The sequence below is a fragment of the Macrobrachium nipponense genome, chromosome 4, assembly GCF_015104395.2.
Source record: "Macrobrachium nipponense isolate FS-2020 chromosome 4, ASM1510439v2, whole genome shotgun sequence".
Classification (NCBI taxonomy): domain Eukaryota; kingdom Metazoa; phylum Arthropoda; class Malacostraca; order Decapoda; family Palaemonidae; genus Macrobrachium; species Macrobrachium nipponense.
This window is the reverse complement of record NC_061100.1, coordinates 146,893,867-146,920,256: the sequence shown is the minus strand read 5'-3', so window position 1 is coordinate 146,920,256 and position 26,390 is coordinate 146,893,867. Positions and strand designations below refer to the sequence as shown.

The following is a 26,390-nucleotide window of genomic DNA, read 5'->3' as shown; positions in this document are numbered from 1 at the left end:
CTAACGAGAACCTGCGTGTCAGAGAACACATTGAAATATTGTATGTGGCTGAAAAAACTTTGATCTTTGATAGCGTTGGGTAAAGGTAAGATACAGCGATTCCCATTCCAGTTCCTAAGAGCTGCGATCACCAAGCTTTCCAGTCAAGGAGACGAGTGAAGTCTTTGCTTAAAGTATTTCACACTCTAAGGCAGCCTTTACAGTAAAGACAAATATATAATACGCAAAATTGTAAACAGAAACGTGAAACAAAGCAAGGTGAATGATTTTCTTCGCCCCTCTTTCTCTCTTTCTCCCTCCCTCTCTCGGTCTCTACATCAAGCTCCTAAAAATTTCTACATCGTCGTATCACAAATACTAAGACACTAAACACTAACTTCATAGGTTGATAGATGTAGGTAACCTCTGCAGCAAATGCATATACATATACAAATGTATATATACATGTATATATGCATATATATATATATATATATATATATATATATATATGTATACATTTACATATGTACATATATACATACATACATACAACATACACATACATACATACATAACATATATATATATATATATATATATATATCTATATATATATATAATATATATATTATATATCGTAATAATATAATATATAGATATATATATATTATATATATATATATCTATAATATATATATAAATATCAGAGGCATATTTAGTAATGTTGATAAAGTGAGGCTAGAAGCATTTTCTTCAATGCTCGAATACGGACAAGAAATCCATACTTCAGTTCTGGGCTTAAAATGGTCTACTGTAACCTTAAAAAAAGAATCAGATTTCGTATGTTATGGAAGCCCATTATGTTAAAAAATGCGTTCATTTAAGCGAAATGAAATGACGATATATCATGGGTCAGTTATTGGATAACTTACATTTTTCACTTTGGTTAACTTTGATTAAAAAGCTCTTAAAATTCAATCCTCCTTTAAGGGTCTTTTGGAAATGAAATGAAATGGTGTACAGCCATGCTCAGGAGGCAAAAACTGGCTATTTTTTCAAAGAAGTTTGAGAGATTGGTAGTCATAAAATGCTACCAACACCGCTGGTCTTCAATCTTGAAGAGCATCTGCTCTATCTTCTAGCAGCAGCTTTGACACTATACAAATACTATATTCATCTTATTCTACAATTCCTGTAGAATCTAGCGTCTAGACACTACAACTATGCATAACCCCATGGAAAATTGATATATTTGAGCACCATCCGTGCCCAGAAGAGTCAACAAACATCCAGGTTAAAATTACAGTGAGCTGAGAAATAACAAATATCCCTAAGGCTTGATAACAAATAACAGAACAACAAATTCTTAAAACTAATAACACAGCGAAGACTATCCACTACATTCCTAAAACGTCCCCTCACGAGAAATGTCACGGTCAGGATTCAGGGAGATAATTATTCGTGACTGAGCAGTGCAAGACTAGCTTCCACCTGTGCTGATGAAACAATGATCAACTTCGTATGCGAAATATCAACAAGCACGGAATACTTTCCACTTCGTTGTTACTAGAATTCTAAATAATGATAATAATAATGCTATGATTAAGGAGAGTAATAGTATCAGGAACCACAACAGCAGAAGCAATAGTAATAGAAGTAGTAGTAGTAAAATTACCAGTAGTAGTAGTAGTAGTAGTAGTAGAAGTCGTAGTATTAGTGTTCACAGCTTCACGATAATAGTGATAATCACAGCTTCCAAAAATGGTCAGGGGGCAGTTAAATTATTGCTAATGTTCTAATAACCGATTCTGAAGTGATCAGCATTCAAACTTCTGAAACAGGTGTCCCTGTACTGGCGCACTGATTTCAGAGAGATTTGGCTGTTGGAAACATCCTGAACTACACTAACACAATAGTGAAAATAACATCTACAGTTTGATTTATCTGTGATATGAAAGATCAACAATATGGAGTAAGTATGACAGCAGTATGTCCGGGAGTAAGGTTTGCGCACTGTGCGGTAAGGGTTGAAATGAAAATGAAACACTCCCGTTCAACTTTCATAGTGTGACCTTAGGACCCTGTCCCTGATTCCTCTTGTGTAGCCGTTTAACACCAACTATTGCTCCTCCCTCATTAATCTTTGCAGATTGGTAATCCCGGATAGCTAAACAACTATGTTTGTGGCGTTTCCACGCTATGTACTCGTGCCACAACCATTCTTAGTGAATTCTACAGAACTCTATTTATGAAGAGGGAGGCTGGTATGTCTCCTGTATCCTCTGGGGTTAAGCCCCATTGTTATTCTTCTTCTTTTTTTGTCTTTAGATTTTGACTAGATAAAGGCACAAAAAAAAGTACCAAATCCCTTGTTCCAAGGGGATATGGCATGAGAATAGAGGCTGGGTTTGGTTAGGCTAGGAGGATTTAAACAGTGCTCAGACATACCACTGTTCTACTGGATATAAACACACACCTACACACACATACACACACACAAGATAATTGTATGCATGTATATGTATATTATTTCATCCACATCCCATATGTATAATACAAATAGGTATACATGTATATATATATATATATATATATATATATATATATATATATATATATATATATATATATATATATATATTTCAGATGGTGGTTTAAATTTTGAAATACACCATTCATTACATCTATTCATAACCAACTTAGTTCTCGTCCTTAAAGTCTTTTTTGCACAGCAAATAAGAACAAATATCCCATATAAAGAGAAATTTAGGTAATGGTTTAAAGCTTAGGGAGTTTCACTGGGCTTCATGCCTGGGGTCCATGGTAGGAGGAGTACTGGACAGAGGGCATGTGACGAGGCGAGTCTTCGCAGTCCGACTTGTCGTCAATGGCCACAGTCAGCTGGCGGGTGGAGGTGAGGCCAGCAGAGCGTCTCGATGCCACTGAAGAGGAAAGCAACTTGAATTAAGCAGTACATGAACAGAATTCATAGGGTAAGAGAAAAGGCGGAGGTCATTTGGAAAATCAACTCACATAAACCAATGATAGCTGTAGCGATTCTTCCCATGACCCCAGCTCCTCTTTGTCTCCAGTTTCTTCCACTTCTTTGATATGCAGGTGTGATCTCCAGTATTCCAAATAGACCACGAATTTAAATCCCATTCACTTTACATTTCATTGCCTTCTCTAAAAACTAGCTCTACAATGATGCACCCGACCATTTACAAATTTCGTCATTATCTCTGCTTACATTTCACAAGGCTGTAGTTTGAAATTGCTGTACTATTTAGATAAAACAATCATTGAAGATTTTAAGTCTAATCTCAGTGATGAAAAAGGACTCAAATTTCTTCTTTCAACCTCTGCAAAATCTTTGCTTTTGCAGTTTATTTAATTTTATTACAGGTTTTCTTTTTTTCTTTAACTTATTTGATTTAGTGGTTCTGTTGCATCATTGCTGAAGTGGAAAGAAATGAGGCTGTATAATTTTATGCTGTAAATGAAGTGGAATGACCTTATAAAGGACGTGACATAAGTTCCTGATTGTTATAGCCATGCATCCAACACTCTTCAGTTTTACTTCTCTTAGACCCTTAGTGTTATACATGAATTCAATATTTGCTCACGGGTGCTATTTTAGAACTTCGTCTCTCCCCCACTGACCTCTCCACACAACATCAGGTCCTGCCCTTTTCTACAGTGCGTTGGCAGACAAACCTTTGCTTTGGTAACAAATTGCTTATAACCTCAGTTATTGAGGTACACATCCAATAACACATATGAGATTTCTTTCATAATTTTTAGCTAAGCTACCCCTGGCTCATAGCTGCCCACTTGAAAGATGAGTTCATCAGTCATTCGTGGTCCCTTTCCTTAATGCTACTCGTGCTTCTAAGAGCTGTCATACTTTCAAACCAAGCTTTCTCACAGTAAGAGGATATTTAATGTCTCGATGTTGAAAAATTTCTTGCTCTGGACAGCGAAGTTCTTAACAACTTCGGTAAGTCCAACTATAGTTTTCTCTTGTTTGACTTTAATTTTGTCAGGTAACACTTCTCACACTAGTTGCAGCGCTCCTGATCCACCCATTTATTCTCTAATTCTGTGCAGACCAACATTTGCTGCCTGCAAGATCTATATTGCTGTGGCATCTAAAATGAATGTCAGGGTATCTGTCTTCAATCGTATTCCTGCACATTTCCTTCAGGAGTTTGTGCATGAATTAACTACGGTCACCTGAACCCTTTCACCTAACTAGGGCGATATACTGTTTATGTCAATCCAACGTCAAGATGACAACTCAAATTCATCCATTCACCGTCATACCTATAAACTTATTTTTAGTGAAAACTAAATAAACTTCCCATTTCATAAATATTTTGAATCTGAATCTCCTCTTCTAAATCTATAACATCGCCTCCATTAGACAAAATCTATGGGAGACTTTCCGAATCTCACTTTCTTGTGCGACTTTGGAGAATCTTTAGCTATAGCTCTCAATCTCTTAAGGCACTGACCAGCGTCTGACACAAGTGTTTCAAATAAAATTACTCCTTGCTCTTCATCCAAATGCTTCATGTAGCCAGATTCTGATGTCAACATTGATTCTCTTTCTTATATGTATATATATATATATATATATATATATATATATATATATATATATATATATATATAATGTGTGTATATATATTATATATGTATGTGCGTGTGTGTATATATTCATATATATACATTCATATATATGTGTATATATACACACTAGATATATATATATATATATATATATATATATATATATATATATATATATATATATATATATATATATATACTATATATATATATATATATATATATATATATATATATATATATATATATATATATATATATATATATATATATATATATATATATATATATATATTTATATATTTATATATATATATATATATATATATATATATATATATATATATATATATATATATATACATATATATATCACAAACCTTGGCCCAACATGATTTCATGGATGACAGCTGAAGATTGAAAAGGCAATCATGAATAAAGTTATCTTCAAAATATAGCTCTTCAATGCAAATTTCTCATTAAGTGATCTGCTTGCAATTTAAATCAGAACATTTATAGTTTTCTTAAATATATATAATTGGAATTTAAGTTGTAAAAATAACTGTATGAATAATTGTTCTTCTTAACCCTTATCCTAAAATCATTTGCAGTTGGTCATTAGCAATCTCGAGCGGTTAAATCCTTCCCAATGACCAATCGCGATGTCTGGTGTCAAAAGATCGAGCACATAAGAACTGTGCCACATTCTGAAACCAGATAGGACCCCAGTCATATCTTCTACAATGATGGTCTTTCATATTGCTTGCCAAGTTAAAGATTTAATAAAATGAGAATGCCAAGCACCAAAAAAAAAAAAAAAAAAAAAAATGGATCAAAGTTCCTTTCATTCTCAAGATGACGTAAAGAAATAATTGCAAGAATACCCATGGCAGCCACATTAAAGAAAAAATCATTGTAAAAAATATGCTCATACCAAAGTATTGTAAAGCAAATGACCGCTCAAAATTGAAAACAAAACGTACGCAAAATGTAATCTTATGATGTAAATACCTTCAATCCTGTTAAGAAAGATAAGATTCACTTCAAGATTTGCAACCTTCATAAGAAAGACTGAACTTACTAAAGGGCTCCAGTAACAATTTTTCAAGTCTCAAAATGGGCGCCTCTGACACCAAGGTAAGGACGACTGAGACCATGATGGTGATGAGAAGCACCCCGCAGGTTTCTTCCAGCTGAAAAGAATCGAAATTTGAAGTCAGAAGCCAATTCTCTAGCTGTCGTGATTGCAATGAAAGTCAACACATGTTCGAGGAATAGTGTACAGTTCATAGACAGTTATGAGGCCTCGAGTAGTATTATCCACATCGAAGAGGTGTATATCTTTGAACATTTTCCTAAATAATATTCCTCGATGAGCAAACTGAGATTTTAGGAACTACTTTTTTCTTGCTCGGATTCAGGGGGGAAAGATTCACTGAAAGAGATCGTATAGTGGGGCAGATAAGAGTACGAATGGTGCAAATGATGATACAAGCATCACATTTGGCACCATTGTTCTCCAAGAGATACTAATCAAATCTGCCTGATTGCCCAATTGAAAATCCAAAATGGCGGCCATTTTTCAAGATGGCCGCCAAAATAACCACCCGAAGTTGAAGTTTTACTTAGAAATATTTGTAGTTGTCCGAATTGCATGATCTAAGTGTGGATTCCTACGTTTTTAAGCCTGCTGATGTATATTTTCTAGTTTATAACATGGTTAAGGCACTGTATTAAAGGAGTGATTGTTGGGCACTACCAAGGCACATTGGTGACATCACTGCTGTGAAACTCAGCATGGGGTTCAGTGTCAGCTAAGTAGGAAATTTATGTTGGCATCATACTTCAACAACCTACTAGTATCCCAAATGCTGCCTAATCAACCCCAAATAAGTTAGGCAGCTGCACCTGAATGGACAGGATGTGCCAGTGAGGGAGAGCCGAACCAAGGATAACAGGGTTTTAGTTATCTGGATGGTGTACAGATCACATGGGACTTATGACACTGGATGAACGATCGGACTAGGTGTATAGCACATGCAAGAACCTAGTTTTATTCCATACAATAAAGCACCTGTTGTACGAGTATATTACAGGACATAAGAGGCCTATTATACTATTACATGTACAGGGAGGTAAAGGATAAACCCTCGACCCTGAACGTCATCATAATCATGGATGCGAACTATACTGGATGATCATGGAAAACAGACTGGACCAGGTGTTGCCTATGTCAGGAGGTTAAGAAAGATCTAAAATCTCTCCAGGCCAATCCTGCCAGAAGAGGGGATGATGGATATATGAACTTGGCAAATAATATTCCTCTGTTTCACTCACTCAATGCGCTACCAATCAAGCTAGACCCTGCAAGACTTGACAAAGGTTCTGGGATAGAGGAAATGTTGTGAAAAAATAGGGCACAACATCATGAGAGTTGCAGGCTTCTGTTCAACAACAGAAAGTTACACCGAGCTGAAAAAAGAGCAAGTCATGTAGGTACTAGTGATGAGGGCAGTAGAAGTAAGATTCCACGAAAGCTCCAAGAAACTAAAACAAAAGAATACTTCTGTGAAACTGAAGGAGGGGAGCTTAGAGAAGTGATGACAATGCAAGTGAATAGGAGAATAAATGAATGTGTCAAAACACTCAGTGATACAAAACTTCTCGTCAAACTAAGTGCAGGAGATGTCATAGCCCAAGAAGTGAAATATCACCCTGGCCGTTTGGTGGCATTGTATAACCGAGAATGGGCATACCTAAAAGTGCGGGAGCAAGAAAAAGCACAGAGGCCACTGATTTTCAAGCTTGCTGATTTGACCAAGCTTAACAAGCAGAAGCTGGAACAGCTTGGTGTTGACTCACCTGATGTTCATCCTACTCAACTCAAGGATCAGCTGCTTTTGCACATTCCACAGCTGTAAGCTAATTGCCGAGGACGAGAAGTTCTGTTGGCTGTTGAAACTGATGTAGGTTCAATCCTATCAGAAGCATCCCATTATGGTGAAGCGATCCATCTAGCAAAACCACTGGAATAATAAGCCAAGACATGCTCCGTCAGAAGTCGAATTTCAGCAGCTATTTTCATGACAAAGACTTAGAACAGGCTGTGCCACCATCACTGCTTCAGTTTGTATGCTTGATCGAACATGGTGCAGCCATCAAGTCCCAACTCCATCATGGGGAGTCAAAATCAGACTTTGCTACATCAGAACTTCTACAGTACAAATTCAAGGAAGAAATGGATGTCCACAGGTATTCCAAGGACCAGGAGACACATTTTGCAGTCTACATGGGCCTGTATGTGCTTTCCAAGACGAGGAAGAGACAAATAATTGAAATGGTCCATGAGAATGGGCTCAGCATATCATACGACCGAGTCCTAGAAATCTCAGCACAGTTAGGAGAAGCAGTTGTTGCACAGTATGTGGAAGATGGAGTAATCTGACCCCGTCTTGAGAAAGAATTTGTTCACAATTGGAGCAGTTGACAACATAGATCATAATTTGACTGCAACTACAGCTGAAACATATTTACACGGTACAAGTGTGTCCATTTTCCAGCATCCAAACACAGGAAATCCTGGTGATGAACATGAGCCACTCAAACTAGATATAGAGTCGAAAATGAAGGTTAAAAAAGTTTCAGAGCTTCCAGAAGCGCACACCAATATTCGGCCAGCATACATCACCAAAAACCCCAATCCTCCTCCAGTTGCAAGCCAATCCTTACTTGCACCAGAGTCGATCAGGTCACATTTGAAAGAGGAATATTCTTGGTTGGAGGAAGTCTTCCTCACTGAGAATGTGGCTGATGCAGTCAGCATCACATGGTCAGCATATCATGCAACACAGAAAAGGAGCATTTCATTTGAAGTGAGCATATCGGCAATGATGCCTATGTAGCAAGACCAGGCACACTCTGTTGCAACTATCAAGCATGCCATGGAGAAGGTTCATAATACAGTGGCTTTTTTGAACCCAAAGCAGACACCTGTAATTGTTGCTGACGAACCGTTGTATGCTCTGGCAAAACAAATACAGTGGAAGTGGCAAGAATATGGAGAGGACAAGTTTGTTGTCATGTTCGGAGGCCTTCATATAGAAATGGCTTCACTGAGATCGATAGGAACATTACTACAAGACAGTGGGTGGACCAGTGCCATTGTGGAAGCAGGGGTGGCCTCATCTGGTACATTAGAGACTTACCTGTCTGCATCCAGTGTCATAAAGACAAGACAAGCACATCTGATTACAGCATGTAGCTTGTACAAACTGATAAAGAAGGCATATCATGATTTCTGCTCTGAAGATTCTAGCACATCAGAAATAAACTTTGAGGATTGGTGTGAAAAACTGAAGAAAGAGAGTCCACAGTTGCAATTCTGGAGTCTGGTGCTGGACATGGAACTCACGATATTCGCCCTCATCCGCTCATTCAGAGGAGACTTCAGCTTGTACCGTGAAGCACTTTCAGAACTGGTGCCTTACTTCTTTGCAAATAACAATGTTAACTATGCCCGGTGGATCACTATTCACCTCCAAGATATGATGTCACTTGAACAACAACATCCAGACGTGGCCAAAGAGTTTCACAATGGTAACTTCGTCATCCACAAGTCGAGAAGCGAATTCTCTGGCATGGCGATTGATCAAGTGCACGAGCACAATAATGCAGTGATCAAAAGTGACGGAGGAGCAATTGGGTTGACAGAAGACCTGTCAGCACTTCGTAAGTGGATGGCCGCTGGACCTGAAGTTAGTCGTCTACTAGCAGGATATGAGGCCATTTCAGGTATGAAGGATGCCACATACGGCAGCAGACGCCAAGAGCAGACACAGAGTGCCCAGAAATCTTTCTTTAAAAAGGTGAAATCACTCTCTGCAGTGATGCAGGAGATGGGTAACCCATTCCAAGAAGAATCAGCAGACCTGATGGTGTTAGATACAAAGAACATTGCAGACCCAACTCTAGCTGAAATGGTAGCTACACATCACCAGTGAGGCAAAGAGCAGTTCCTATCATTTATGGAAGGGCTAGAGGATGAAGCTGAAAGTCTTTTCTATCATCCAATCAAGAAGAGCCCTGTTTCATTCCTCAAACAAGAACAGACTGAGGGAATTTCTAAGGAGAAAGTCAGAAGTCACAGCTGGTTAAAATTCTTGTAGCGCAAGCGAATGTCCCAGTGGGAGAACCAAAGGGAGATACAATCATCATTGATGGCTCAGCACTTATCAATGCCTCACCTCCACATACTTCAAAGGCATTTAATGACATCATCCCAAACGTGGAATCCTATTGGTGCTCGGTACAAGTGGATGGACGAGGTCAAAAAAGGGGATAGGGATCAGAAGAAGAGTGACAGGAACAAGCAAGACACCAGGAAACTGGCAAAGCTTCCTTCATGACCCCAGCAACAAGACTGAACTGTTTCACTTCCTGGCCGAAAAGATGTGTGAAGCAGAAATGACAAGCACAGTTATTGTCAGAAGACAGGATGCCATTAGCAACACAGTCAACACAGTGAAGTCTCTGGATGCTGTGCCCCCATGTTGTCATGAAGAAGCTGACAGTCGAATATTTGTTCAAGCTAGGGATGCAACGACTGACGGGAGCAAGTCTATAATCATCAAGGCTAATGACATAGATGTGCCAGTCATAGCAATATCTGTACTGCCATCCTTCCAGAAACTAGGTCTTCAGGAAATGTGGATTGCCTTTGGCCAAGGAGCCCAGATGCGATGGATTCCAGTCCATTAGGTAGTTTCTGCAATTGGGCTTGAGAAAGCTAGAGGGATCCCCTACTTTCATGCATTCACTGGATGTGACATTGTGTCTGCCTGCTGTGGGAGAGTGAAGAAATCTGCATGGCAGGCTTGGAATGTATTTGATGATATTACTGAAACATTCATCAATCTCAGCCAGCATCCAACATTGATTCGTGATCTTGACATGCAGAGGCTGGAAAGATTCGTTGTCTTCATGCACAACAGATTAAGCTCAGCCACTGGTGTGGACAAAGCAAGACTAGATCTGTTTGCTCGCAAGCAGAGGCTCTACAACTTGATTCCACCAACACAGGCACCCCTCAGAGAACATGCAAAGCGTGCAGCTTACCAGGGTGGGATCATCTGGGGCCAGGCAACCCACTGTAATGCACACATGAGCAGTCCAGTTGAATGGGGGTGGACACAGAAAGGAGAAGCATTGCAGATACATTGGACAACAGTACCACCGATTGCAGCAAGCTATCAAGAATTGAGAAAGTGCTCCTGTAAGAAGATTGGCAAAGGGAGATGCAAGTGCTCTCAGGCAGAGATTCCCTGCACATCACTCTGCAGCTGCATATGTGAAGAGTAGCAGATCGAGAACCAACAGCACGGTATGTATAACTTTGAAAATGTACTAGGCGGGACAAAACTTATGTAAAGAAAGATAAACATCTTTAAACAGGAAAATATAATTCAGCAGGCTTCAAAACCTAGGAATCCACACTTAGATCATGCAAATTAGACAACTACAAATATTTCTAAGCAAAACATCTACTTCGGGTGGTTATTTTGGCGGCCATCTTGAAAATGGCCGCCATCTTGGATTTTTGATAGGCCAAACAAGCAGATTTGATTAGTATACCTTGGAGGACACTTGTGCTAAAATTGATGCTTGTATCATCATTTGCACGATTTTCCTGTAATCTGCCCCACTAGTAGGTAAATGTCAGTATATAAGATCCTCCTCATATAAAAAGGCAGATAAGCAAATGAGCTCATATCTAATTACATTAGTGTAAAGAAAAGAAAAGAAACAAATATGCAAAGGAAGTTTGAAGACAGCGTTATACATTTACAGACGCAAATAAGTAAATTCTTGGTAGAAAAAGATGTCATTTCAAATGAAATAATTCTTGATTTGGAATAAAAGCTCACTATGAATTTGATGACTGCTTGCACATACAGTGACGGATCTTTTCTTATTGACAACGATCTCAGTCAATTACAGCGTATATAATTTTAGGAATTAAAATAAATAAATTAAAAAAACTTAACAGGAATCTCTTCTTTAATATCAAGTTCAAACTTAAATACAAGATGAAACAAGTAAAAAATGCGTCGAAGAAACAATCAAGTTTTCTGTATAGCGAATGATGCTGCATGGAACTCTCATCCACGGCCCATGAAACTTTCAGCCACGGCCGGGTGGTGGGCTGTGTTGTTGGCACCCATAGCAGTGCCAGAGAAACGATCACGACTAAATTTAACCTTAAATGAAATAAAAACTAATGAGGTTAGAGGGCTGCAATTTGATGTGTTTGATGATTGGAGGGCGGATGATCATGATACCATTTTGCAGCCCTCTAGCCTCTGTAGTTTTCAAGATCTGAGGGCAGACAGAAAAAGCGCGAACGGACAGACAAATGGCCAATTCAATAGTTTTCGTTAAAAAATAATAAAAAAAAGCAGCTCTATAGATTTTTTAACCTTTGTAAGATGACTGAAGAAAGAAGATAAGATAGAAAAACATTCTTATAGATCTGCTTACCTTTGTAAGATTACTGAAGTAGGATGGTCTTACGGTGGCTGACAAGATTGCAAGCTGAATTGGCAACGAAGTCAAGTAAATACAATACGTGAGTCTACTCAGAGGCTGCCATAAAGGATGTGACAAAAGCCAGTTGATAGGACCTGTAGGGAAATTCGTTTTATTTGTAAAACTTTGGACCACCTTGATCTTACGTCAATTGACAATACTATAGATAATTTTGACCTTTCCTAGACAGTGGCCCCCAAGGGTTTCAATCTGGTATGTATCCATCTTTGTGGCGTGTTTAGTACAAGCCCGTTGGGGGTCACCGTAAAATTAAAAAAGGAAAAAAAAAAGACTTTAAACATCACAAAGAAAATTACCTCCAAGAAATATTAATCCCAGACAACGACCCCGAAACACCCCTAGGGGTCACTATCTACGAAAGATCCGATAATTTGACTAATATAATGATTTAACTGATATAATCTAATTGGTATAATGTATTCCTGATTCATTTGAGATCAAGGTTCCAACACCTAGGTGAGCTGCACATAAACAAAAAGTGTTAGCCTTAGAAAAATTGATTATATGTCACCGAGCTTAGGATTGGAAATGTGTCAATAAGTGGACAATTGAAAATATGGTATTTACTGCAAGGTTAATGCAAGAGTAAGAAACCTCAGTAACTGGGAGATTATGAATATACCAACGCTTGGAAAATGGAGAATGCGTCGATGAGTGTCAGATTACAAAGGTACTCTAAGAGTGAAACTGGCTTTAGTCTCACAGGGGCAATCTGTGTTGGGTTGCCACTGGACACAACCTTATATAATTTCGGCTCACCTCCGTAGCCCCAGTGGCAAGCCAGGACGATCCATCCGACGACCACCCCCCACACAGCCCTGTGGAACCCTCCGTACAGGACAGACTCGGCCAAGGACATCTCGGGTGGAGTACCGGGTAATTTCACTTTGTTGTACCTCTCGATGCCGAAGATGATGCTCAGCGCCACAGCCGTTGTTGCCACCCACCCAACGATGACTTGAGCCTGTTGGTGACGAAATCAATAAAGATATAGATAAGTCATTGGATAAATATCGAATGACTCTAAAAAGAATATCTAAGATATTTATAATATTACAGTAAACAAGAAATCCCAAACCGGACTCCTGTTTGGTATGAAAATCCAATAGAATATCTTAGGAGTGTTCGAGCACAAAATATCAAGAATTCCTTGAGATATGACATAAGGAAGTGTTCTGAAGTAATTTTGAATAAATCACCAAGAGGGTAGATAAAAAAATATTCAAATGAGTACTCTACTTTGAAATAAACATTTGGTAAAAATAAAACATCAAAGGATATTTTCATTTGAATGTATATGCATTTTAATGATAATTTCCTATATTCATAACATGTAAACGAAAGCTAGAGCATTCTTTTAATGTCGAATAACCAGTCTGCTTACCTTGCTTAATCTAGTGACGCTTGGGGAATCCCTGGCTATGTGAATCACATATCCAACAGCGATGCCAACTACATAAGGACCTGCTCGACACCAAGGCATCAAGTAAGCCTTGTAGTTATATTGAAGACTTGCTGCCGGACTGGAAAAAAATTGATCCAGAGGTTATGGAAAAGTTAGAGAGAGAGAGAGAGAGAGAATGAGAGAGAGAGAGAGTGCTGTTACATATCTTACTAAAAAAAAAATGTGTTAGTCTGCCGCTTCTTATTATGTTAGGATTCACTTCTTGTTCTCAATTGAAATTTGCCCGTCAGGTACTGTAAAGATATAAATAGTTATTTGCAACTAAAGAAATATTTTCTATGATACAATCACTATTTATAAAAGCAAAAAAAAAAAAAAAAAAAAAAAATTATTATATGGATGTTAAAGCAAAACTACTGTACAGTGCAGGCCACTGATTCTTCAAGAATCTGACTAATTGCCACGCTTGTACTATACAACTCCAGATGGCAGCATCTCTGACCAGGTCCGGGTCTCATTTTTCTTAGTATGATTGTCAAACAGGCTTTCCTAAGCTTCGATATTTGAAAGTATAAATTTCTATATCTCCCGCACTATGTTTTTGGAGCACAGAAAATGACTTGAAGGATGATTTAAGTATCATTTCTAAATTAGTGATAAACATACACGTGAACGTGTAAAAGATTTCAGTGACACTTTGTACCCGGCCAGCCTGTGATGCGGTCTGCCAAACCAAGTAATAACTTACTCCTGTATTAGCATACTAGAAGGCCACAAATCGTAAGCTCCCGTGATGGCAGCAGGGATGATAAAGGAAGCCGCAGTCCATACACCCAACAGAATCAGTCCTGATGAAAAAGTCACATTGTAACATATACACCCTAGGCAATATTTGTCCAAGATGGCGAGCTGTTTGACAGCCAAAGCAAAAAATTAGCACATTACATAAAACAGTAGGATATCTTGGATTTCTTTTACTCTTATAATCTTACTCTTGATCACATTTGCTTTGAACTTTCTTCTCTTATTACTAATTTCAAACTCTTCCACTGGAGTGTGAAGTTTTTATTTACTATCTGTAATCAGTATGTATCATCGGGGAGGGGAACATGGAAGAGGAAATTAACAATCGGATTCAGTGTGGTTGGAACAACTGGAGGAAGGTGTCTGGTGTTATATGTGACAGGAAAGTCCCTATAAGATTAAAGGGCAGAGTGCACAAGGCAGTGGTCAGACCAGCAATAACATATGGATTGGAAGCAGCACCTCTAAAGAAAACAGAGGGTAGAAAGTTGAACGTAACCGAGATGAGGATACTTAGGTGGATGAGTGGAGTAACCGAAAAGGACAGGGTTAGAAATGAACATATTAGGGGTACAGTAAAAGTCACTGATGCATCAAAGAAAGTGCAAGAGGCAAGGTTAAGATGGTATGGCCACCTGATGAGAAGAGAAGAGCAACACATGGCAAGAGAAGTGATGGACGTGGGGGTGGATGGAGAAGGGAGTATGGGAGGAAATGACACGGGACAGAGGTAGATGGAAGAGACTCATTAGAAACGGCGACCCCGAATAGGGATAAAGCTGGGAAGAAGAAGAAGAATCAGTATGCATTAGTCCTTGCACAATTCATTTTCTGATCACGTGATTATTCACCCAAATCTGATGACTTTACTGAAACTGGCGCCATAGAGCACAGTACACCATACACCAGGCTCACTATGCTACCAAAATAGCTACCCCCTATCTGTTTGTTCTAGCATACGCCTAGGTTCTCTCCTCTCATAGAAACGTTTCATACTACATACTTAACCCCTCACGTCCTCTCTCTCTTGTCTAATCCTGCACTACTGTACCTATCGAACCTCTAGCAATCTTTCTTACATTTTTCCAATCAAAATTCTATCATGCACCTTCTCAGGTGTACTAGAAAATGTTTAATCCTTACGATTCTTAGTCGTTCCCATCACCTATTCCTTTGGAAGTCGTTCCCATCACCTATTCCTTTGGAACTTTTCCTCTATCCAGACCTAGTTTGGAAACCCTAGTCTACCAGTTAGTTGTATCATCACTCCTGTACAACATCATCTCGCTTGTCATCAAAACAGCAGGTTGTGTCTCCCCTTTTTAAACTACTCGATTACCCTCCACACGTCCTCAGCAGTCATTCCCGCCACAGTTTTCAAACTTACATTAATCCTTTTCACCCTTGCGTCACTCAGCTTCGACTCTCTACCATCTTCCACGTATAAGAAAATCTACTCGCTCCATCGACCCAAGACTGAATTCACTTCAGTCAACATCCTTCCATTTGTATCTTTTATTCTAAGATTCATTTGTTCATCATCTTTCGCTCTTTATTACTTCCCTTTAGAGCTCCTTATTTTCTCTAAGGTTCTTGCTTACTTTCTGCTCTTTACTTTTATTATTGCATTCTTGTTCTCCTCCAATCTGCTCTTGAATACCTTATCAACCCTTAGATATACCTACACATAACCTTCTCTTTCGTTAAGCAATTTTCCCCTTTCAGTTATACTTCTCATTTTTTTTATCTCACTACTTATTAATTATTCCCTCTTTCTGCAATCCTAAATCACATATCAATCCTCGTTGCCCTTATTGTATCAAAGGATAAGCTATTGTTGTCCTATTGTTTAATCTAACTATAAATGTATTGTACGCACACATGCATACACATACACACATACATACATACAACATATACATACATACACACACCACTACACACACACACCACACACACACACACACACACACACATATATATATATATATATCTATATATATATATATATAGATAGATATCATATATATATATAATATAATATTATATATATATATATGGATATGTGTGTGAGTGTGTGTGCGTGCGTGTGTGTTCATGGAGACCAGGTAATATTAACTTTCGAAAATTTTGGCTCTGAAAGAATACAACGTAAATTAGAGATAGGAAAATATAATCAATAAATAAAATGTATTAGGAAAAAGATGGACAGGCTAGAGATCATCAACATACGAAAAAAAGAGGTTCAGAATATAATGACTCATAAAACTTGCCTCTTTTCTCCCAGTAGTGCAACGGTAGGAGGATCAGGGGTGTAATGATGTATAGTTGCATGTCTACGGCTGTGAACCAACAATGAGGCAGACACTGAATAAAAAAAAAACAGTGTTCATCATTGTCTTCTGTATACAACTACGCACAAAAAAACAAATCTTGAAGGTATAAATCTCTCTCTCTCTCTCTCTCTCTCTCTCTCTCTCTCTCTCTCTCTCTCTCTCTCTCATCCTCTCTCTCTCGTTCAATAACTTTTATTTGCAAATAATCTTCAAATTCCCAATCTTCGTTTTTTGTAAACAAATACTTAAAGTATAAATTGTGAAATCAATAATCTTTACAAATAATCTTCAAATTCACAATCTTCGTTTTTTATAAACAAATACTTAAATATAAATTGTGAAATCAATAATCTTTACAAATAATCTTCAAATTCACAATCTTCGTTTTTTATAAACAAATACTTAAAATATAAATTGTGAAATCAATAATCTTTACAAATAATCTTCAAATTCACAGTCTTCGTTCTTTGTAAACAAATGCTTAAAATATTAATTGTGAAGTCATTAACCTTTACAAATAATCTTCAAATTCACAATCTTCCTTTTTTGTAAACAAATACTTCAAATATTAATCGTGAAAGTAAGAGAATATCGCTCTCTCTCGCTCTTACATACACATACAGACTACATTCCAGCATTTAATTTTTATGACTTCAATGTTTTCTCATATCTCATCTATAAATAGCAGCGTAAAATAAGGTTGTAATGATATCAATTCGTATGTATGCATTGCATCTATGTCGTTATTGTATCTGATTTTATGCGTTCTTTCCTTAATTATTATACAATAAATTCACCGACTAAATGGACTGGGTCAATGACAGAGGTTGGAAACCAGGCAAGAAACCAACCGAAGCCGCTTCGTTCGTCTTGTTCATCTCGGCCAAGTGAGGGAAGACAAAGTTGCTAATGAAAGTGACGTCCATCCACCAGGAGTGCCGGCATCCTTTCATGAGGTAGTCCTCGTAGTACCAGGAAAGAGGTCCCGTAACTAGGAAGCTCGAGAGAGTGGCTAGGAAAGCGCAGGCGATGGCGATTGGTGGGAACAACCTGGGTGGGGACAAAGTTCCGGAATCAGAACGAGACAGAGAGCAAAGCTTCAGAACAACGAGCCCTGAATCTGTTTCGCTTCTTGGATGGGTTATTTCTCTGTCGTTATCATTTCTGATTAGTTTTTATCAGGATTTTTTCTTAATCCATTAGAAATATATATGGAAATTCATTTGAGGAATGATCTTATAATCTGCTGCTTTGAAATGTTCATCCTATAGCGTCTCTATCTAATGGAATTTGTTTAAAATTTTATATTACAGAAGGATTTAATGAATCATTCAATACCCAAAACATATTCACTGTGAAATAAATTAGGCCAGTTATTTTCATACAAAGCAACATGACCAAATTACTGGCCGACTCCAACAGTAATATTAATATCCTACGAAGAGTTGGCCGACTCATCTTCGGGTTTTTCCAAGATAGTGACTCCAAGGGTCTTAACCCAGTATCCACTTATGCGGTGCGCTTAGTAAAAGCCTATTCGGGATTACTGTAAAAAAAACTTACAAAAGACTAAATATCATAAAGGCAACGACCCCAAGAAACATTAATCTTGGACAACGACCCCAAAGAAATACTAGCCCTGGATAACGACTCTTATGGGTCACTCTCTAAGAAATAGCCATAATCATTCTACATCGCAGAAGGATTTAGTGAACCACTCAATTCCCAGAATATATTCATAAGTAACAAATGAGCCCAACTATTTTCATACAATTCGAAATGACCAAATTACTGGCCGATTCCAACGATAGTGTTAAGAACCAGTTAGTTACCTCTTGCTCTACTTATACCTGAAAATAGCCAAACTCACATTTAGCGACTGAAATAATTTCTATATTGAGACAATGGATGGTAGCAAAGACTCACCTGAGAAATCTGTGGAGGTAATAAACGGGTGCACTGAAAGACCTGGACCTCTTCATCTGGTTCAAGAAGGTGTAACAGACCAGGAGGCCGCTCATGAAGAAGAAGGTGTCCACACTCACGTCCCCGTTGGCGATCATTTGGAAGGAGACTTTATTCATCATCTGCCGAAGGGGAGCAGATGCTTCACATAATAATAATAATAATAATAATAATAATAATAATAATAATAATAATAATAATATTATGAATGAATCCATTGTCGTTGCTTGACTGACTGACTGACTGTCGCCACCTGAACCGTCAGCTGCCCTCTGAAAGCATTTTGAACACCATATCTAACATTTGTGTTTTAGTTCTGTTTTAAAAATACTTCTGTTAACAACAAATATACAAATGTTTTCTGTTTCCAACAATGAATAAACTCTACCAAATTTCCTTTTTTTTCTCTCTTAAATCCATCCCAAATCGACTGTCAATTACAATTGAAGATTCCACCACGTTTGATTTGTAAACGGAAAATTCTTGTTTCTTGTGTTTATTAATGAACAAGCTAAGCCTCTTCTGTGACCTGATTTGTAAATAGTAAATTCACATTCCATTGTGAATGTGGATAAAATAAAAATAAAAAGGTCAAAATTAAGCCCAGATGTTATTTGTGAGGTGAAATCTTATATTGTTGAAGTCCATTGAAAATCTGACTTCTCATACCTGATTAGTAAATGGAAATCACACGTTTCATTTGAAATGTCTCAAAAAATAAAAATAAAAAATAAAGACTAAAGCTCTTCCTTCACCTGATTTGGAAGTAGGGAAGAACCTACTTCGTGTCAATGTCATTAGGAAATAAGGCTAAGACACTTCCGTGATGTGATTTTTTAATGGAAAATTTCTATTTCATTTGATTAGTTTTGTCTGGGATATAAAAACCTGAGGCCATTTATTAAATCAATAAACCCACCTGAGGTAATTCAGCAAGGTTGGAAGCTAAGGTCGCACTGTAAGCGTACTGGTGACCTAACACAACCCAGCATATTGATAGAAATCTGAAAAGGATAAGAAAACATGAATCACAAGATAAATTACAGATTAGTCCGATGGATAAACATCAGTAGAGATTAACCACATCAAAATCCTACAGTGCTGATAAATATGAAATAGTTTTATTCTATATTCGGAAATTCTCACCGAATAGCTGCATTTTGATTAGATAAGACACTTTAGATTAAACTTCATTCTTTAACATGCATAACATCCTAAAGCCCTGTACCTGAAAACAAACATATAAAGATTACTGAGGCTAAAACACTATTCATTTATATCAGATTTCCTTGAAACGTAGTCCTCACTGACGTTTAGTGTTAGCTTTGGGATTTTGGGGTCCAAAATCAATCAATATTAGCGAAAGCTTTAGATAGAAAATCACACATGTTTTCGACTTCGTTAGACCGTACTTTCACGAACTTGCGTTGATTCAATTTATTTATTATTATTATTATTGTTGTTGTTGTTGCTGGTGTTAAAGTTAGGCTTCAGAATAAAAAAAAGTGATTATTTGCTGGTCTGACTCGGTCTTCGTCCCGATGGTCCTAGTCCAGAAGTCCGTATCAGACCTCTTGTTTTCTCAAACCCCTTACTGCACCGTCTTGCCCCCAATGGGGAAGGATCCATGCTGGCATAAGGCCAACTTAATCTTAAACCAAGAAACCAATTTAACCTCGCATTTGCTTGGTAACTCACCTTAGACCATGAAGGCAGGAGATCACCTGTGGATTTCGAGTCGTTTCTAGATGAAACAACTTCTGCAGGTTGCAAGGCACCGAAAAAGCCAAAAGGTATCTGACGGGTCCTGATGAAAAGGAAACAACAATATAATACACAAAGAATTATCACTGTACTATCTATTTATACGAGATATAACTGAAAGCTATATTTGTGATGATTCATCAATAATTTCATTATATCTTATCAAGGGATTCACCTGTACAGTCCTAGAGAACCAATTTGCAAAGGGGAAAACACAAACTTACACATTACACATTTAAATGGATCTCTAATGAAAAATAATGACAATTATTCTTTCCACTTTCTTCTATTAAAGAAAAAAAACTACCAGAAACTGTTTGCCCGTAAGAAGGGTGGGCATCAACGACAAAAAAATCATTCACAAATAATCCAGAAAATCATGGAGATATACCTTGTCTAATGGTTCCATCAGAAAAGTATTCGGCCCAGACATCAATCACAGATGCCGCCAACAAAAGTATCCCGATACTTGAGAAGAAAATGCTGAAAAAATTCAGATTGCATCAAAATCACAGTCACTGCCTATGTCTAAAGACGATCGGCTTCTTGCCCGAGGAAAAATTGGCAGACATTTTCATTCCATGTAATTTATGGCTATTCATACAAAAAAATATGGCTACTGATATAAAAAAAACTAAACTTAGAAAGAAAGGGAAATCAGGCAATTATTTCTGTGGTGCTTGCAGTGGAGACAATCATAACATAAGGGTATAGCGTTCTCAACTTAATTTTGGCTTACATATGCAAACGAGCGCCTGCAAGTGAATAGATTGCTATCTTTTCTATCACTATTATCCACCTATTCTCCTTTTCATGCTTTAGTCGATGTCAGCCCTTAAATAATGGGATATTTGGATCATCAAAATGCACAAAGCTTCTCGCACAGTGGATAATTTAGATGATCAAAAATACTATGCTCCACAACAATAGATAATCTGTATGATAAAAAATACTATGCTACTTAAACAGTGGATGATAAAAAATACTATGCTCCCTAAACAATGGAAAATTTGGATGATAAAAAATACCATGTTCCCGAAACAGTGGATGATAAAAAATACTATGCTCCCTAAACAATGGGAAATTTGGATGATAAAAAAATACTATGTTCCCGAAACAGTGGATGATAAAAAATACTATGCTCCCTAAACAATGGAAAATTTGGATGAAAAAAATAATATGTTCCCAAAACAGTGGATGATAAAAAATACTATGCTCCCTAAACAATGGAAAATTTGGATGAGGGAAAATACTATGCTCCCGAAACAGTGGATGATAAAAAATACTATGCTCCCGAAAATGTGGATGATGAGAAATAATATGTTCCCAAAACAGTAGATGATAAAAAATACTATGCTCCCTAAACAATGGAAAATTTGGATGAGGGAAAATAATATGCTCCCGAATCAGTGGATGATAAAAAATACTATGCTCCCTAAACAATGCAAAATTTGGATGAGGAAAAAAAATACTATACTGTACCAAAATCAATGGAAAGTTTGGGTGATCCAAAATAATGCGCTCACTGAACAATGGGAAATTTGAATAACAAAAAATACTTTCCTCCTTAAACAGTGGAAAATCTGGATGGTCAAAAAATACTGTGTTCCATAAATAATGGGAAATTTCCATGACGAAAATACTAAGCTTTTTAATTTTGGGAAACGTGAATGATCGACAATATTAAGCCCTGCAAATATTGGGAAATTTTGATGGTCATAAATAAAAGCCCTGCAAATACTAGGAACTTTGGAAGATCAAGACTGATAACAATTGCAAAATATTTTAATGAACTAGGGAGAATGAAAAGTAAGCAATATAAACATAAGATTCAATAAAAGGAAGAACACTATTCAAGCACTAATGTTTGAGCATATTGTGTAATAATGGTTATTACATCCATACATATAAAAGTACAGTTCCATAAAAACTACAGTGCGCTATTTTATTATCACAATTAAACAATTCTATACAGCTAAAGTGCTTTTATTTTATGTTTATAGTTGATCAGAATTTACTTGAGGGATTATAACAACTCGTGACTAATGATTCATGACTAAAAATTCTTCTAATCAAACGAGCTGGCCGTCTAGAAGGGACAAAAATGCAAGATTATTAAAAAATTTGTCTCACATTCCGAATATCTCCCCAGCTGTCAAATCATGATGTTGGTCCTTCGTCTGGCACCTAACAGTGCTCACTCTGAACTGTGATTGGTTCAGCGTCTCCGCTACAGATTCCTAAGAGGAGGGAAAAATATTTTACTGCATTTAATTTCAACGAGATTGTTTTCGACGTCAGATACGTTTCAACAGTTTCTTTCACTTTGCTAACAATATTATTAATACTGTTGTTGGCTATTGGATTTGGTAAATATATAGCTTCCTATTTAGTTTTCAGGTTACCCAAACAATTGTACAGACAGCAGAGAAGTCATTAGCGTATGATGTAAATAGTACCTTTTCCATCTTAAGAAAATGTCATTATGACTATCATTACAGTACTATAATTACCCGTGGCTTAAACTGGTGTTCCTGGCAACCTTCAATATAAAAAACTGAAGCTTTCATCTGTTTTCAAAACTAGTTTTCCCTCAGTTGTCGACATCAAATACACACAACTATATCAATTAATTCTATGACCTGAATACGTGGGACTGACAGCACAATGTTCTCTATAAAATTGTAAATACAAGTCACAAACCAAAAATGACAAACAGAGTTCGTTTTTTTTAACAATGCTGAGAGAGAGAGAGAGAGAGAGAGAGAGAGAGATTTGAAAATTCCTGTCCAATCAATATGACAACCTTTTCACATCTCTCTCTCTCTCTCTCTCTCTCTCTCTCTCTCTCTCTCTCTCTCAATTCGTTCTCGATATGCTACCCCACAAATATGATTAAAACATCAGACACAGAAGGTTTGGATGTCCATGACCTTTCTGGTAATTAATCTTGTAGGCTAGGCCATGTTAATCTTCTAGTAAAGTAATGATTAAATCAAATCAATCCTTCATTTTGCTGAAAATATTGATCCAATTCACCACTTAAAGTAAATATTGTTCCCAATAACAGCCAAATTCATCTCTCAAATGGAAGTGCAAATGACGTTATTTATACTGTATACAAATGCATGTTATTAAAAAAAAAAACATTTTCGACAAAGGTCAATCTTACGTCTGGCAGCCGGTCAGAGGCATTTCATTCATAAACTTTTCTCAAACAGCTCATAACCTATCCCAGTATTTCATGCACCAAGTACTCAACTGAGCCAAGAAAATAACAGATTCAGATAAAGGTAAAACCCTCATAGCAAACATACAAACATATTTATTTATTTTCTTAATTCTCTTTCGGTTACAGACAGGAACCAATATTTTATCCATATACCCTGAAAGTCCAGTATCAAATCATATCTCGTATGGAATGCATAGTTGAGGAGGCATTTAATTTCTGCATAATGGAGCAACGGAATTTCAATAACCCTGTTTAGACCACTTCAGATAGCATTTGGAATTTCAAGCTGTGGACGATAATGGATGAAAACTCTGACAAAACATCGTAGAAAATTAATTGCTCTTTTTTCTCCAGTACCATACGTGACCACGATGTTGAAAATTGCATATCTTGAGTATAAGATTTTCAAGGCACCCATTTTTTTACGTGTCTATATCTGTGTAAGGTCATCTATTGAGGCACATATACTTACATGCATACGGTACCGAAAATAAATTAAACCTTTGAAACCTACCTCGAGTTCTGCTTCAGTACAGGTCGATGGCAAACAGGTCGAGTAGAACATTGCAGGCACATACTGGACGCTGGCCGAAATACCAGGGACCTTCAGTGGATGGCGACCTTGGTACTCGCTTCCATTGACGGAAGAGCTGCAGCATTGAAGACGAGTTTGCATCAGAGAGATGTAGAAGAATTGGTGGAGAAGTAGATATCGGGAAGACTATGATTTAAAACAAGTGGTGTAACCACTGGTTGAATGTGATATTCACTTTTAGCATGCAACAAGTTCATTAATGAAATAGATTGTATAAGGGTAAACTAAAGAGACCGTGTTACAATAGCTTTTAAATGATCAAGGGATGATATATGCATATATACAAACGTGTACGAGTGTACATACTCACATACATATACATACATATATACACAGAATATATATATATATATAATATATGTATACATATAATATATATATATACCATATATATATTATATAATATTATTATATATCTATATATAGATACACACAGCACACATCACACACACATATATAATATATATATATATATTGCTCAAGTAACCAAGGTAGTTAATTTATCATCAATTAGTGATAAATGCCCAAGACGCTTCAATCAGCAATTTGATCATGATTTCAGATTTGCAAACAATGAAAACCGAAATTGTTATAAATGAGGAATGCCAACTGATTAACATTTAATTGCAACAGTGACACGGATATTAATCTAATGTCGGTACAAAAACGTTAAAATAGAGTTTGTATTGTTAAATTATTAAGGAGGTCGTTGGGGAATGAGGAGATAAAATAGAACAAATGTGTAGAAAGTAAAAAATAGACGGCTGAAAAAGGAGTTGGGCCCCAGAGCCCCCCAACAAAAATCTGAATTTTCAAGTGGAAAATAAGAGTGAAAACTCTCTAGTTTACAGCTGAAACGCGTCGTTATCTGTTGAGGTCTTTGAAAGAAATGAAATTGGGAATTTTAAAGAAAGTGCTGCTTTGGATAAATAAATACATAGCTAAAGTTATATGATCATTTACTGTGACCTTTGACGAAATGAAATCGAAAATACCGAGGCGAAAAACATGACGCGACTGACCGTCGACCGGACACAAATTCCCGAGATGTTATTTTTTATTTTGGTATTGGTGTTTAAGGGGTTTGCTGTGATATTTGATTAGTAGTTATATATTATGAATGAGAATAATTTCCTTTTTATGGACAAAATATTTGATAATGTATTGGTGAAATGAGTTATTATTATAGATTAAAATCCACTGTTTTGCGCAAACCAAATATACATATTGTATTATAACATATGCAATGTTTTGTCAATAAAGAACAAGGATAATAAATATACTATAGTAGATTCACATCACCCGTGCATTTGATGTCTAGGCCAGTCCCTTACGACGCTCCTGATTGGGTGTTGATAAGCCAATCACAGGGCCGGAAACTCTCAGTCTCTCTCCAGAGTTCACATGGGTAGGATCTCTGTTTCACCTCTCCTGAGGTATACGTCTTTCAGGAGAGGTGGAACATACATCCTGCCTATGTGAACTCTCGAGAGAGACTGAAAGTTTCCAGCCCTTTGATTGGCTTATCAACAGCCAATCAGGAGCGTCGTAAGGGACTGGCCTAGTATTGCACCAGCCCCGGTTATTTTTGCCATGCCCTAGGTTAGGTAAGAGAGAGAGAGAGAGAATGTGTTCGTAACCCGACTTGATATCATCAGGTAATGATACGATACTTTATTAGGTTTGGTTAGGTTAGGTTAAGTCGAGTGACTGAAGGTAAGGAGGGTGTGGGAAACAATTTTCAAGAAGATTCTATGATTAGTTTTTAAGATATGGCGTCCCGCTTTTTCAAGGTCCCAGTCAGTACTCGGCTACAGTTTGGGAACATGCCGCCCGGACACTTACTGTTTATAGACGATAGTGCAATATTTGCCGACGAAATCAGCCTTCGGCTCGTCACCCTCGCTCGGGAGATTCACTTGGATGTTGATGCACTCCTTGAAGAAGCCCATGAAATTGAAGTTCCCGTCTAAGATGCCGTCTGCCGTTTTCCCCCAGGAGTCAATCACTGTGAAGGACAGGCCAAAGTTCAGGTTGGTACTTACGATATCGTTTCATACATACATT

The 26,390-nt window shown here is 37.2% G+C and overlaps 1 protein-coding gene across 2 annotated transcripts in view; it reads right to left on the bottom strand.

Annotated features, from left to right (window-relative positions):
* Positions 1–676: 676 nt before the first annotated feature.
* The window catches only part of LOC135211273 (nose resistant to fluoxetine protein 6-like), a 69,992-nt gene continuing 44,278 nt past the window's right edge, over positions 677–26,390 (bottom strand). For both annotated transcript variants that reach the window (XM_064244587.1, XM_064244588.1), the window contains exons 3-17: positions 26,169–26,331; positions 24,243–24,378; positions 22,630–22,736; positions 20,888–20,979; positions 20,431–20,539; positions 19,652–19,736; positions 18,694–18,854; positions 17,619–17,817; positions 16,705–16,798; positions 14,376–14,475; positions 13,607–13,745; positions 12,982–13,186; positions 12,154–12,296; positions 5,699–5,810; positions 677–2,924 (exon numbers count right to left, since the gene is read on the bottom strand). In XM_064244587.1, coding sequence (XP_064100657.1) covers positions 2,788–2,924; positions 5,699–5,810; positions 12,154–12,296; positions 12,982–13,186; positions 13,607–13,745; positions 14,376–14,475; positions 16,705–16,798; positions 17,619–17,817; positions 18,694–18,854; positions 19,652–19,736; positions 20,431–20,539; positions 20,888–20,979; positions 22,630–22,736; positions 24,243–24,378; positions 26,169–26,331 — 1,982 coding nt within the window. In that variant the 3' untranslated portion in view covers positions 677–2,787. The remainder of the gene's footprint in view (positions 2,925–5,698; positions 5,811–12,153; positions 12,297–12,981; positions 13,187–13,606; positions 13,746–14,375; positions 14,476–16,704; positions 16,799–17,618; positions 17,818–18,693; positions 18,855–19,651; positions 19,737–20,430; positions 20,540–20,887; positions 20,980–22,629; positions 22,737–24,242; positions 24,379–26,168; positions 26,332–26,390) is intronic.